At 36.5% G+C, this 15,731-nt stretch overlaps 1 protein-coding gene across 2 annotated transcripts in view; it reads right to left on the reverse strand.

Annotated features, from left to right (window-relative positions):
- Positions 1-9,268: 9,268 nt before the first annotated feature.
- DCN (decorin) overlaps positions 9,269-15,731 on the reverse strand; it is a 36,027-nt gene continuing 29,564 nt past the window's right edge. For both annotated transcript variants that reach the window (XM_004459822.5, XM_004459823.5), the window contains exon 8: positions 9,269-9,999. In XM_004459822.5, the coding sequence (XP_004459879.1) occupies positions 9,805-9,999 (195 nt within the window). In that variant the 3' untranslated portion in view covers positions 9,269-9,804. The remainder of the gene's footprint in view (positions 10,000-15,731) is intronic.

Genomic DNA, 15,731 nt, shown 5'->3' on the forward strand with positions numbered 1-15,731 from the left:
GTACACCGTTTGTGGGCCCACCATGTCCCTCTAAAGTCAGTGCCGTCAGAAGGATTCTTTCCGAGCAAGTCTAATAGAGCCATTCCTCCGCTGAGAACTTTTCAATCACTTCCTTTCTGACTCAGAGTAAAAGCTAGTCTTTAAAATTGCCACAGTAGGAGAAAATCTAGTTTACCTTGGGTTTGGCAATGACTTTTTAGACACAACACTAAAATCATGAATAAAAAATTGATAGGTTAGACTCCATTAAAATTAAGAACTTCGCTCTGCAAAAGATCCTTTTAAAAGAATGAAAGGACAAGCGACAGACTGGGAGAAAATAGCTGCAAAACACGTATTTGATAAAGGGCATGTATCTAAAAATACAAAGAGCTCATAAAACTCAACAAAAGAAAATAAACAACCCACATGGAAAATGGGCAAAAGATCTGAACAGACACCTCATTAAAGAAAGCATGTGCTGTTTCTTACAAAGTTAAACAGGCTTATTGTATGATCTGTCAATTGCATACCTTTGTATATTTATACACATGAATTGAAAACTTATGTCCACACAAAAATATCCACATAAATGTTTATAACAACTTTATTCACAATTATTAACTTGCATGCAACCAAGATGTCTTTAGTAAGTCAATGGTTAAGTAAACCATGGTATACCCATACAACGGAGTATTATTCAGTGATAAAAAGAATTGAGCAATCAAGCTACAAAAAGGCATGGAAAAGTCTTAAATGCACATTTTTAAGTGTCAGAAGCTAGTCTGAAAAAGCTACATACTATATGAATCCAATATCTGATACTGGAAAAGGCAAAACTGCAGAGATAGTAAAAAGATCAGCAGTTGTCAAGGAAAGGGGGGGAAGGAGAGAGATGAGTAGGTAGAGCATGGGGCATTTTTAGGACAAACTATTCTGTATGGTACTATAATAATGGATACATGACATTATGCATTTACCAAAAATAATAAGACTGTACAACACAAAGGATGAACCCTAAAGTAAACATGGATGTTAGTGAACAGTAATGTTTCATAATTGGTTCATCGAGTGTAACAAATATACTGCACTGATTAAAGATGTTAATAATAATAGGAGAAATTGGGTCTGGCAAATGTAGAGGGGGTATATGATAACTCTCTGTACTTCTGAACCATTTTTCATAATCTAAAATTACTCAAAAAAAAGTCCATTAAATAGAAAACAAAACAAAACTATACAATTTGACTCTCATAACCACTATGACTTCATATCTTACCCTACCTCCCCTTGCTCACTCCACTCTGTTTATATTTGCTGTTTGCTGTTACTAGAACCTGCCGTACATCTTCCCAATTTAGGGCTTCTTTTCTTCCTGCTGCTTCTCCTCTTTCAAACCTCTGTTCAAATATCATTTTATCAAAAGATCTTTCTGTGATCATCCTATATAAAAGAGTATGTCCCATTCTCTATTTCTCAGTCCTGCTTCACTTTCCTCCATTTCATTTATCATCCCCTTGAGTGTCTCCTCCCAATGCAAGACCTGCTGCCTGCGGGTAGAACATCATTCACTGCTATACTTCAGATATTAGAAAAGTGCTAGGCCTGAGTGTTTTCAATAAATATTTGTTAAGTAAATGAAATAATTATATGCTTGTAAACATATTAGACCAGGACAGGAAGTTGGACTATGTTGATCCTTTGAGTAGTATTATTTCCCTATAGCTGCTGTAACAAATTACCACAAACTTAGTGGCTTAAAACAACACAAACTTATTATCTTACAGTTCTGGAGATCAGATCTCTGAAAAGGTTCTCATAGGGCTGAAAATCAAGGTGCCAGCAGGGCTGCATTCCTTTTGGAATCTCTAAGGGAAAATTTGTTTTCTTGCCTTTTCCATGTACTAGAGGCTGCCAGCAGTCCTTGGCTTTGGCCCCCAGCCATCAGTTGCATCACTCCAATCTCTGCTTCTGTCATTACATCTCCTTATTTGACTCTCCCATTTTCCTCTTTCACTTAAAAGGGCCTATGTCATCACGTTCAGCCCACCAAGATAATCTGGAATAAACTCCCTATCTCTAAAATCCTTAATTTAACCACATCTGCAAAGTCCCTTTGCCATGTAAGATAATCTATTCATAGGTTCTGGGGATTAGAATATGGATGTCTTGAGGGAGGAGACAGTATTCTGCCTATCATGAGTATATTTTTAAATTTACTTGTGAGTCTATGATTGCTCTTGATAGCCTGGAAGCTTTATCTGCACCTTTGAAGCCTTCCTTGAAATAAGTGGCCTGAGGAGAAAATCTCCTGGGCATCAATGCTAACATGTTGTTGGAAATTTTATACACCAAGGTCATCTCAGCCAGTCCTTTTCTGGTTATCTTACATTGAGTACATATGGATCTTCCTCTTTTTTTCAGTTAGTTAACCCCTATTTGAGAGTTGTTTTACTTTACTGGATGTTTTTGCTTATATTTGCTTTAAATAAGTTTCATGTTTTCCCTTTCTTGATTTCTCCACTATTATACATTTCAGCGTGCTACTGATAGTCTATCTAAGGACTGTGCCTTGATATATTTGTGATGGATGGTGTGCTGGTACACAGAAACTGGTCCACTAGAAGAAATGTCTTAGTAATAAGTATAGGAATTCAAAAATGAGCAACAAAGAGTGAAATGGCTGTAGAATTGATTCAGCACCCTGTAACACCAGTGTTGTAGGAGATGCTGTCTTTTAAAGATTCTACATACCTTGAGAGGCACAATTTGACCAAGTCTGGCTGGAACTATGGGTAAATGAGCAATAGTTGGATATAAAGTTTTCAGTTTATGTGAGGGATTAGCTATTTCCTCATTTGCTTGGAAGATAAGGCAAAGATAACTGCAGCTGCAATAAAACCTTGGGATGTAGGAGTTCCTAGGAATAACATTATGGACAATGGGGGAGGAAAAGGAATAAGAAAATGGTGATGACTCAGCAAAATGAGTGAAACTTAATGAAGGAAAGGAGAGCCCAAGGCATGCCTGATTTATGTGCTGAGAATGACAGCAACATTAATTGCTAGATCAAGTGATTGAAGAGGAATGCATTAAGAGACAATAACTGTGTTCTGGAAAATCTGGATCACTTGAATATGGTGGCATGACTGGCCTTTAGAGAGAAAGTGGTATAGTTTGAAGCTAGCACAAATGTGTGAAGGGAATTTGCCTAAGCATAGTCAGAGGAGAATTCAACCCTTCCAACGTTTGTGTAAATCATGCATGGTTTTGTAAAGCGTTAATTAAGAATAATTAATACTTATAAATTTTTATCAATTATAAATAATTAACATTTTTATTTTTTAAAATTGAGGTTATTTCATAGGGATCAACCAGTGGTAGACAAGAGACAGACATGGTTCAATGGGAAATAAGAGGATTCTCTGATGCCTTGTTAGTCAAAGTGTGGCCCAGGCCCAGGACCATAAGCATTCCCTGGGAGCTCATTTGAAATGCAGAATCTCAGACCTGGGACAGGAGGATTCCCCTTGAGATGATTGCAGCCCAATCTGAGAGGCCTGGGGAATAACCAAAACAGCAGCCAACAGGTTTGAGCACTTTCCATGTGCTGGGTTCCAGTCTATGAAATATACCCTATGTTAGGTCATTTAATTCACACATCAACCCATAAAGTATATATTATTATTATTATATCCATTTTACATATGAGGAAAAGTGGCACTTGAAAGGTTAAGTGAATTCTAGGAGTCATGCAAATAGTAAGTGTTAGAGACAAGGAAATGAGCTGCATTTATCTTTATTTCAAAGGAAAGCTATATAAGAAAAGGGAGGTTATGTTGGTGTTTAAAGGAGGGGTACTGAAGAATTAAGACCCTCTCAATCCTTAACATAATTGGAAATAGTTTTACTGCTGGAGAAGCAGTTTTAGAGTATCTGTCATGTGGATGAAAAGTCAAATGATGTTCCCCCACCCAAGTTGTTGGTTACACAGCAGTGAACTGCGAGCTTTCTCCCGAAAGAAGAAGGTTACAACATGGTGGAGTTAGGAGCAGAGAGGAGGAAAGCACATCATTTGCAATCTGGCTCTGAAATAAGTTGTCACCTGTGGACATGAATCTTGAACACATGAATGTTTTCCAATGGAGGTTATCCATAGTCATGAGAGTAGAATCTGTTGGGAAATGTGTGAGAGGGAAAGAGCAAAAATTGGTTTGATTTTTTTCTATTGAGCATACTGGAAACTTCATATTTTATGGGTCAGCAGGTCTGTGGAAAGAAGGGAAAAAAGAGGTGGCCTCCTTTAATGTTATCATTAGCCCTGCATGTATCAGATGCAAACTGCTTCAGTAAACCCTCCTTCATGCTGGCCTATAAGAGATATTCCCAGGCACAGCTCTAGGGCTTTGAGTTTACTCTCTGCCTTCAACAGTACCCCCTCGTCCCTTGCTCCCTGTTGAACTCTTATGTGTCCTTCAAAACGTGTGTCAGCCATCACCTCCTTAGAGAAGTCTTTCATGTTCCTCTGCTATCAACTGCTACACTTGGCAGAACTGATCACCCCTTCTCTGAGACACTGCCGTGACTTGCATAAATTTCTATGATAAATTGTGTCTTACTGTACTGTATTTATTTGGTTACATGACTGTGTCCTCTGTTAAAATATGATCACTTTAAAGGCAAGGATGATACCTTATTCATCCTCTAGCCATAATGCCTAGCATGGCCTAGTAAATATTTTTGCCTGAATAAAATCTATCATGACACCACATTTAAACTCATTGAGATTATACAGAATTGATCTGTCCAGTAGGGATCAACTTACTCCCATCTTTAATTGCAACTTAATTACATGTGACTATTTAAAATTTGAATTAATTAAAATTAAATAAAATTATAAATGTATTTCCTCAGTTGTATTTGACACATTTCTAGTGCTCTATTTCACATGTAGCTAGTAGAAACCATACTGGATGGCGCAGACATAAAATCCTTTCATAATTGAACAGTTTTACTGCAGAATGTTTAATTTGTTATGAACACATACATCTTTTTTGAAATGTAACAACACGAATTCAGGCTTGTGGGAATTCCCATTATTTTATAACCCTATAGAGTATTTAAGATTCAACTTTCTGGAAGATGTTTTGGATGTTCAGTGTGACCACGGGAAAATTATTTAACCTTATTGGACTTCTATTTCCTCATCTGTGAGGGTTATAACCCTGACTGAATTTTTTATATCTTAATTTCCTCATCTGTGAAAAGGGAATGGTAATACATTCCTATGGGATTCTTATGAAAATGAGAGGCATTATCCAAAAAAGGATCTAGCACAGAATAGGCAATTTGTATGCACTAAATAAAGTCTAAAAATAAATTTCAGTTATTTTGCTGCTGTTTCCAACTTTCATGTCTTCAACACACTCAGCACTAGTTTATTGAATGAATGAATGCATGAGTGAATGGAGTGTGCCAAACCAATAAATATCTTCATCCAGTTACTGCCTGTAGCAGTTTGGTATTGTTTACGAATTCCAAAAATAGATATTGGATTGTGTTTATGAACTGGTCTGTCCCTCTGGACGTATTAAATTGGATTGGATTGAGAGGTTTCACTTTTACTTGATTAAATAATGATTTAGGCTTTGATTAAGCATCAATAGGGAGTTGGGGACTCCCAGAGAAAATGACAAGGCAGAGAAGTTGGTTGGAGTTTTGATGCAGAGCCTAGGAATGTAAAGAGAAGGAGAAGGAGGACACAAGGAGTTTTGAGCTGGAGCCCAGGAAGTAAACACATGGGCGCAAGCAGAGCAGCTGAGTCCAGAGAGAATTGAGCCCTGGGGTGAGACACAAAGCCTGATGGAGAGCCTGATAATCTATAGCTGACCTTGTGGAGAGAATAGAGCAGCTGAACCCAGAGAGAAATGTTCCCCTGGGAGAGAGATGAGCCTTATCCCAGCCTACAGCTCATATTGGAAGAAGCTGGGACCATGAAGGCTTCAAAGGAAGAGGAAGAGGAAGGCTGAACATTGACAGTCATCTTGCTCCAACACATGGCAACAAACTTTGGTGAGGGAATAACTTATGCTTTATTTGGCCTGGTAACTGTGGGCTTCTACCTCAAATAAATACTCTTTATAAAAACCAACAGATCTCTGATATTTTGCATCAGCACCCCCTTTTCTGACTAATACACTGCCCAATAGCAGACCATGAGTCAATAAGTAAATCATTTCTTGAAAGTGCAGCATGTAAGTGGCTCATTCAAAGGCTTTGCATATTTCAGGAACTAACTATGTTTTAGTTTGCCAAAGGGCTGAGGATGCAAAGTACCAGAAATATGTTGGCTTTTAGAAAGAGTATCTATTTGGGGCAAAAGCTTACAGTTCCAAGGCCATAAAAAGTCCAATTCCAGGCACCATAAGTGGTACTTTCTCACCCATCAGCTGCCACATGTTGAAGATGGTGGGTGATCTCAGCCTTGTCTCTGCCTTTCCCTCTGGGCTGTGCTGTCTCCCAGAGCTCAGCTGAGGGAATCTAGGCATAGGGCTTGTCTCTTATTGGGCCTCTGCTCTCAGTCTTGGCTGCTCCACTTTCTTTCCGATTTCAGCTGCAAGCTATCAGGCAAACGGCTCATGTCTCCCTGGGCCCCCAGTTCCCTGAGCCTCTCATTTCCATCATGTGGCAGCATCAAATATGGCAAAGCTCTCTTTTTTGATGTATCTCCATTTTTTATTGGATCTAGCAAGAGGGCAGAGACTAAACCTGAGTCATGCCTCATTGATGTAGTCCAATCAAATGCCCTAAAGCAATCTCATCAAGTACTCTCTAATCAAAATCCCTTTAACTGAATGTAATATAATCAAAGGGTTGAGTACCCAGAGGATTAGATTAGTTTACAAACATAATATTTCTTTTTTTGGCATTCATAAAATAATTTCAAACCGCCACAAACTGGTATAAGGGAGAATATGACTAACTGTAACAGCTTAGAGCTTTTGTGTTCTGATTCTCACAATTATCATATTATCCAGATATTTTCACTTTCTGCTAAGTTTATGTATAGTACATAACTGATTGACTATTAATATTCACACTATAAATTTTCTGCTTACACTTTGATTTTTTAATACTAACCATATTTTTAAAAAATCATTAAACTGGGCTTTAGTCATAGAAATTATAAAATAGCCTGGCATTTCCTAAACAAAAACTAGATTCAGCAAGACATTTGACAAAATTTTATCAGATTTTTTATGTATTGGTAACTCTGATCAATGCAGAAAATCTAAAAAGAACCTCTAACTCTGGTTCAGACAAAGAGCATATAGGGTGATACACGGTGTGGATATAAAACTTGTCTTTGGCTAGTGGATTTTATTCAGTTATCCTACAGTTATATATGTGGCAGTGCTAGATCCTGACCAGATCCATTTTCTGTTCTTCAGGAGAAAGCCTCATCTCCCTGGCATCCTTGCTGGTTGCCTCCCAATTGGGTTTGGTCAGTGAAAGGCATATGCAGGGGATCTGAAGTAGAAGAAAAGAAAATGTATTTCCTCTATGATAGTTTAAAGTTTCTTTGTAAATCCCAGAAAAGGGCATATTCTTTGACTAATTCATTTTTGTGGCTATGGGACCCCTTGGTTGCATTAAGGGAACTTTTGATTAGATCACTTGATAAGATCAATTAAGGGCCTTTGATGGTACTATGTCAGTGAGGCATGACTGAGGTTGGGTTTCCATCCTCTTGCTGGGTCTTATATCAACTCAGAACTGCAAAAAAACACACACACAGAAAAAGAGAACTGCCCTTTTGACCTTGCCATGTGAGAGATAGGACTCCAGAGATTGGCTGCCATCTGGCTTTGCCATGTGGTCGAACTCAGGTATCTGCCAGGAGCCAACTTTTGGTAAAACAGCATCTCTGATGATGCCTTTATTTAGATATTTTCACAGCCATGGAACTATAAGTTTTTATCGTTAAATCACTATAATAATAGCCAACACATTTTGGGTCATTTTTGCATTGGTAGCTTTTAGCAAACTAACATCCTGCTTCATTACCTTACCTCTGGTAAAAGATGTATCCTTCTAGGAGCCTGATAACCTGGGGACAGGCATCCTTCATAGTTGCCCTGCTCAAGCTCCAGAAGCTCATTTCTTCCCCTCTCCATTTAGTTCTACAAGTGGAAATGGCTTTCCTTTATACCCCTCACCATCCACTGTTTAATCCTATAAACTGTGTCCAAACTCTATAAATATTCCCTTCATTAAATTATCTTCATTTGAACCTTTTAGTGTAAATTATTTTCCTGCTAGACTCTGACTTGTATAAAGAGGGAGAAAGCTCTGGTGCCGGATAATTATCATGTATTTGATTATAGGGAAGTTAGTTAATTTTTCCTGGCCTCATTTTACTTTCCTGCAAAACAGGAATTGTAATAGTATTTAAGCTATAGAGTTGTGGAGTTGGAATAGAGAGAATATCACAACTTTTCCTGGAAATTTTAAGATAATATGCTTTTGTGTTCTGTGTAGGGTAAATAACAGATGAGATTAATATTTCATAACCATAAGAGAAGGCAGTCTGAAAAGGAAACAAAAAAAGACATAGCTGGAAGACCTGCAGAGAAACTCAGCTAGAACTCTGATCAAACTATAAAAGGCTGACCTAGTAGTAGGACGATTTTGCATTCTTCTTTAGTTTAAACTGGTTGATTTTTTCCTTTTTTCTTTTTTTTTTGGTGTTTGCAACCACAAAACATGAATTTGTAGGAGAAACAAACTCTTCGCATATTTTCTTATTAGATATTGATAGCGTAAATAGTAAATATGCTTTTTGATAAATATTTCCTCTCCCTAAATAGGCCCATTTCCAAGATTTTTAAAAGGTCTGTTTTCACAGCTCTCTTTAAATCCCATCAAAAAATTCTAAAATTGGTGGTTTAATTAAAAACAATAATTACTTCCAATACATCTAGTAACTGTTCAAATGCTCAGACAGGCAGCCTGAGTATGCACATTAATCGTTTTAAAATCGATCTAGTCATTGAAAAGATCAATACTCTAGACCAACCATAAAAAAAAAAGAGAATGACTGCATTGGTTCTCTACACACTTAACATTGAACATAGAGAATATAAGTTACCATACTTAAAAGTCAAAGGACAGGGGTAAAAGAAATGCCAAGGACTTGAAAAGATGTTGTTTTTGTCAATGAAGTAATGTCCACTCTCTTCAGAAAACTGAGTTGGGGAAGACTTACAATCAAGCTTTTATGCAATAGTAATTTTGAATGTACTTTTGAATTTATTTATTTCCAAAATAGTGACATTAGTAAAAAATGAATATAGCGTGTATTGAATTCACACATTCAAATGAGGCTTTCCAATAATAATGGAGATTAATACAGAGCGAGGGTTTAAAGTTTGACTCTATGTCAAAAGAGCTAAATGGCCTAAAAATTACATAATATTGATATTCTTTTATTTGATTCCTTCTGGAAATTAAAAATAAAACAGCTTTAACAAATTGTTGACATATACATATTCACTCCAAATTTTACATTTAGTGATATAAGAATATCTGTCGTAGCTCAGTTAACATCAACAAAAACTCCAAAAAAGGATTCTGAAAATGGCAGGCAAAATAATTTTTTTATTAGGCAATTATTTAAACTGCATATTTGGCTTGATGCAAAATAAGTCATGTGGGGAAAACATCCACATTGCAGTTAGTTTCCAGTATCTAGCTTTCATTTTTCTTTAGCAATGACATTAATGGGATTTTGCCAGGTTATAAAATTGAGGGCTTTCTTGGGAGTTACTTGTAGTTTCCGAGCTGTATGGCCGAGCGCACATAGACACATCGGAAGGTGGCTGGCTGGATCTCCCAATATGGAACCGGGTTGCTGAAAAGGCTCACACCTGAGTAAGAAGCCTTTTTGGTGTTGTATCCAGGTGGGCAGAAGTCATTAGATCCAACTGCAGCGATTTGGTTGTTATGAAGGTAGACAACCTGCAGCACGGAATAATTGAAAGTGATTATTTTTCTCTAATTATACTTCATGTAAATCCTTCAATTTTCTAACAATAGTCCTACCTTCAGTTTGAATACCTTAACCTCTCTCAAACCAAATATTTGATTTTATCTTTCCTTTCCAAATTTAAGTTTCCCTTTCTTATGCTACCTCATCTCAGTAAATGACATCTCAATCTTTCCAGATGCTCAGATAAAACCTTGTCCTTATCCTTGGCCCCTCCTTTCTCTCACATTCTATAACCTACCAGAAACTAATCCTACTGGCTCATACTTCAGAAGGTGCCCAGAGTCTGGTCTCTTCTCCCCATGTCTACTCCTACAACCTTATCCAAGCCCCATCATCTCTTGCTTGGATTGTTGCAGAATTGTTCTTTCTGTTTCCACATTTGTCTTCCTAAAGTCTTTTTTTTTTCTTTTTGCCCTAAAGCAATTTCTTTTAAAAATAAGGTAACTTTTGTAGCTTCCTTGCCTTCACCTTTCAGTAGCTTCCCACCCCACTCAGAATAAAAGTCCAAGATCTAGCGGGATGCAATCCTACATGAGCTGACATCATTTTGCTCTGAACTCATCTCCCATCACTGTTCAATCTAACCACACTGGTCTACTTACTGTTTCCCTAATACACAAAACATGGTCCCTCCTCAGGTTGGCAATTACAGTTTCTTCAACTTGACATGATTTTCTCCCAAGATTCCTGCCTTACGTAATTCATTTCCCTTTAAGAGAAGCCTTCCCTGATTACCTCATTCTTTCATTCACTGAACTAAGGATCACTACCTAACATATTATGTATTCATTTAGTTATTTGCCTATTGCCTTTTTCCCTCCACAGAATAAAAGCTCCATGAAGGCAGGAACCTGTTCTGTTTTGTTCATGTCTGTTTCTCCAATGTCTGGTGGAAAAGACTAGGTACTCAATAAATACGTGTTGACTGAATGAATCAATGAATGAATCATGGTTGCTTCACATGTTGGTTCTACATGGAATATTATGTTCCCAGGGAAAAATTAAAACACTAGGTCTTGTAATGAAATTGTATAGAATGGGAGAAGTAATGTGTTTAGTGAAAAATAGGAGAGATTACACAGTGTTGGAAACAAAATAAAGAATCCCAAACTCCAAGAAATACTTGAGTATTATGGAGTTTGGAATAAATTGATTTAGGAAGAGTTAACAAAAATTTACTCTATGTGATAAATTTGTACCCTTCAAATACAACACTCTAGTTTTTTAGATTTTTTTTTCTGAAATGTAGTTTATAATTATATTTATGATTGTAGTAGTTTGAACATAGGTTTTCTTAGAGTCGCTAAATTTCAGACTGAAAAAAGAAACTTAGAAATCATTTTTTACACCCATTTAGCACATTTGAATTTTGAAGACCAAGAAGCAACTTGTTCAAGATCATATAGCCATGGCCAGATTATAATGCTGAACCAACATTTTCTTAAGTGAGCTAGTAAAAGCTCTATGGGGCCCTTCTTTAAAAGACTTGAAATGTTGCTCCATCTAATAGACCATCCTTGCCTATATGATAGTGAAGAGTGCATTCATTAAAAAAGGGGTCATGGGAACAGATGTGGCTCAAGCCTACATGGGAGGTCCTGGGTTCGGTTTCCAGTGTCTCCTGAAAAAAACACAGACAGACATCAAGCAAAACAAATGAAAAAGACAATTCAGAGGAAGCTGATGTGGCTCAGAGGTTGAGTGCTGGCTTCCCACATATGAGGTCACAGGTTCAATCCCCAGCCCTAGTACCTCAAAAAAAAAAAGGGTGTTTAGAAGGCAAATAAAATATGTCATATAAGAACTGAAATGAGGAACAACAAAGTCAAGGCAATACCTGAGGATTTTTTTATCCTTAAATGTTGAAAATTTATTTTCTGAAATTTCTCATCCTCTATTTCCTATCTGTGTTTAACAAGAAAGGGTGCTTGGTGAGAGTTTATGGCCAATTTTGAAGGTGAGAGAAAAAACGTCAAGACATAAAGCTAGCATTAGTAGGTATGAAAAAAGAAAGTGAATTAACAACTCATTCTACGAGGCCAGTATTACTCTAATACAAAAGCCAGCCAAAAACTTGATAAGAAAACTACAGATAAATATCTCTCATAAATAAAGACAAAAACATTAGCAAACTGAATTCCACAATATACAAAAAGATTACACACTATGGCCAAGCAGGATCTATTCCAGGGATGCAAGGTTGGCTTAACATCCGAAAATGAATCAGTGTAATAGGCCATATTAATACAATAAAAAACAAAAACCATGTGATCATTTTGATAGATGCAGACAAAGCATTTTTAAAAAATCAAATACATATTGATAAAAAGCTTTTAATAAAGTAGGAATAGAAGGAAACTTTCTCAACTTGGTAAAGGGCAACTACAAAAACCTACAACTAACATCCTATTTAATTACATAAGACTGGATGTCTGCCCTCCCACTCACAAAATAGGGAACCAGGCAAAATGTCCAATCTCACCAATGACTTTTACTGGTGATTTCAGCCAGATCAATGAGAAAAGGAAAAGAAATTAAAGGGATCCATGTGGAAAAAGGAAATAAAATTATCTGTATTTGAAGATGACATGATCTTGCATATAGATAACAAGGAATCCACAAAAACTACTACAATTAAAATCAAGTTCATTAAGGTAGCAGGATAGTCAACCAATATACAGATAACAATTGTAGTTCTATATAAGAACAATAAACCATCCAAAAATGAAATAAAGAAAACCATTCATTCACAAGAATTAAATACTTAGGAATAAATTTAACTAAAGAATCTCAAGTCTTGTGCACTGAGAGTGACAAAACATTGCTTAGAGAATTTAAAGAAATCTAAATAGACAATTATTCCATGATTGTGAATTGACAGACTCATATTGTTAAAATGGCAGTTCTCCTCAAATTGATCTATAGATTTAATACGATCAGTATCAAATTCCTATCAGACTATAAATATATTTTTTACAGAAATGACCAAGCTGATTCTGAAATTTATATGGATATACAAAGGACCCAGAATAGCCATTTTTAAAGTTGGAGGACCTACATTTCCCAATTTCATAACTAAATTAAAAGCTGCAATAATAAAAATGTATGTTACTGGCATAAGGATAAACATATAGATTAATGCAATTGAATTGAGTGTACAGAAGTAAATCCTGACATTTATGGTCAACAAAGGTGCAAGGCAATTCATTTGGAGAAAGGATTGTCTTTGCAATAATTGGTGCTCAGACAATTCAGATATCCAAGTGCAAAAAGGTGAATAGATCACACTAAATACTAAGATTAACTCAAGCATGGGTTATAGACCTAATTGTAAGAGTTAAAAGTATAAAATTTCTAGAAGTTTGGCAAAGAGTTCTTAGATACAACAACAAAAGCATGATACATTAAAAAATGGCAAATTGGAGTTAATAAAGGTTAACATTTCTTAATTGTAATGATATCATTAAAAAATAAAAGGATAAACTACTGCCTGGGGAAATATATTCACAATTCATATATCTAATAAAGGATTTGTATCCAGCATATAGAGAGAACTCTTACAACTCAAAAAAGAGAAGATTAATAACTCAATTTAAAATGAACCAAAGACTTGAAAAGACATTTCACAGAAGAAGATGTGCAAAATGATTAACAAGCATGTGAACAAATAGTCAATATCATTAGTCATTAGGCAAATGCAAATGAAAAGCATGAGTAACAACTACGCACAGATAAGAGTGGCTTTAATAAAAGAGACAGACAGTAAGTGCTGGTGAGGATGTAGAAAAACTAGAAACATCATGCTGTGCTGGTAGGAATGTCAAATGGTATATTCCATTTGGCAGTTTCTTAAAAATTAAACATAAATTTGCTCTATGACTCTGCAATTCCATCCTGATTATCAGTTAAAGAAAAATGAAATGCATAATCACACAGACTCAGGTAAATATTCATAAAAGCATTATTCATAACAGACAAAAACTGGAACTATCCGAATATCCATCAACTGCTGAACAAATATCTATATCCACACAATGGCATACTATTTACGAATAATAATGGTACACTAAAATATGGGTGAACCTCAAAATCATTAGGCTAAAAACATGAAAGATACATACTGTAGCATGCCATTTTTATTGGTAAATGGTATGCCATTCTATTTAAAGATAAATTCTAGAAAAGGCAAATATAGAGAGACAGAGAGCAGATTAATGATGCCCTGTTGTGGGGATGAGAGTAAGAACTGACCACAAACAGGCAGGAGGGATATTTTTGGAATATCCCTCTTAAACACTTAAAATTAGGTTAAGGTGAGGTTTTACAGCTACATAATTTTATTAAAATTCATTCAATGGTATGCCTAAAATTAAAAAGACATTTTAAAAAATAAAGGAAAATAGAGTAGGTGAAATGTCTTGGACCCTCTGGGAAAGAAGGTACAATGGATACCTGGGTAATCAATTGAGATGGAAAAATGACCAAATTTGTGGGGTCAATTAGAGCCAAATTAGGGGCAAAAGAAAATGTGTGGCCTCTTGTTTAAAAATTATTCAGTATTTAAAGGTAATGACAGCAGAGCTTTAAACCAAGCCCAAAATAATTCTGAACATGAGAACTTGTGCAAATGCCCATGAGATTTGCTGAGCTTCAGCATACACTCCAGAATAGCAGGTTTTGTACTTTTATTCTCTGTGACCCATAGGAAATACATTATATATTGAAGCTCAGCATATATGTGCTTATGCATATGAAACTAAACTTTTATGAAATAGTTACTCTGACTCTGATCTTCCTTTCCTTTCCTCTCCTCACCTTCTTTTTCCCTCCCTCTCCTTCCCCCGCTTCTTCCTCCTTCCTTGTGTTATGCTATCTTAATCTAACCCCCTCCATTCCACTCTTTCAATATGGCTAATGAACCCATTAAACTAATTTCATGAACCTACTTATGTGTCCTGAAATTTGAAAAATATTGTTCAAGAGGCTGAAAATGATTGGGCTGAGAAAAACAACAAAAATTATGACCATGATAGCTACTCTTATGAGGTCTTTAAAGCATGCTGATTTCACTTGTGTCTTCGAACCCTACCTACTCACCAACACACCCACTGGGAAGAAAACAGCATGAAATAAAATGTCTTTAAATTTCATCTTCTGTCATATACTTTAGAAACTAATGGAATCTAGCTAATGTAAATTTTGTAATGTGAATTCAATTTGGAGCATTAGTCACAACTTGACAGAAAAGAGATCAGGAATGTATTGACATTGTTGACAGCAGAAATAAAGATGGTTCTGGCTAGCAGACTTGGCCCAGTGGTTACGGCTTCCGTCTACCACATGGGAGGTCCACGGTTCAAACCCCAGGCCTCCTTGACCCATGTGGAGCAGGCGCATGTGCAGTGCTGATGCATGCAAAGAGTGCCATGCCATGCAGGGGTGTCCCCACATAGAGGAGCCCCACGAGCCCCACGCAAAAGGAGTGCACTCCATAAGGAGAGCCTCCCAGCTAAAGAAAATGTAGCCTGCCCAAGAATGGCGCCACACACACACAGAGCTGACACAACAAGATGATGCAACAAAAAGAAATACAGATTCCTGTGCCTCTGACAACAACAGGAGCAGACAAAGAAGAACACGCAGCAAATAGACACAGAGAACAGACAACTGGGGCAGGGGAGGGGAGATAAATAAATCTAAA

The sequence above is a fragment of the Dasypus novemcinctus genome, chromosome 12, assembly GCF_030445035.2.
Source record: "Dasypus novemcinctus isolate mDasNov1 chromosome 12, mDasNov1.1.hap2, whole genome shotgun sequence".
Taxonomy (NCBI): domain Eukaryota; kingdom Metazoa; phylum Chordata; class Mammalia; order Cingulata; family Dasypodidae; genus Dasypus; species Dasypus novemcinctus.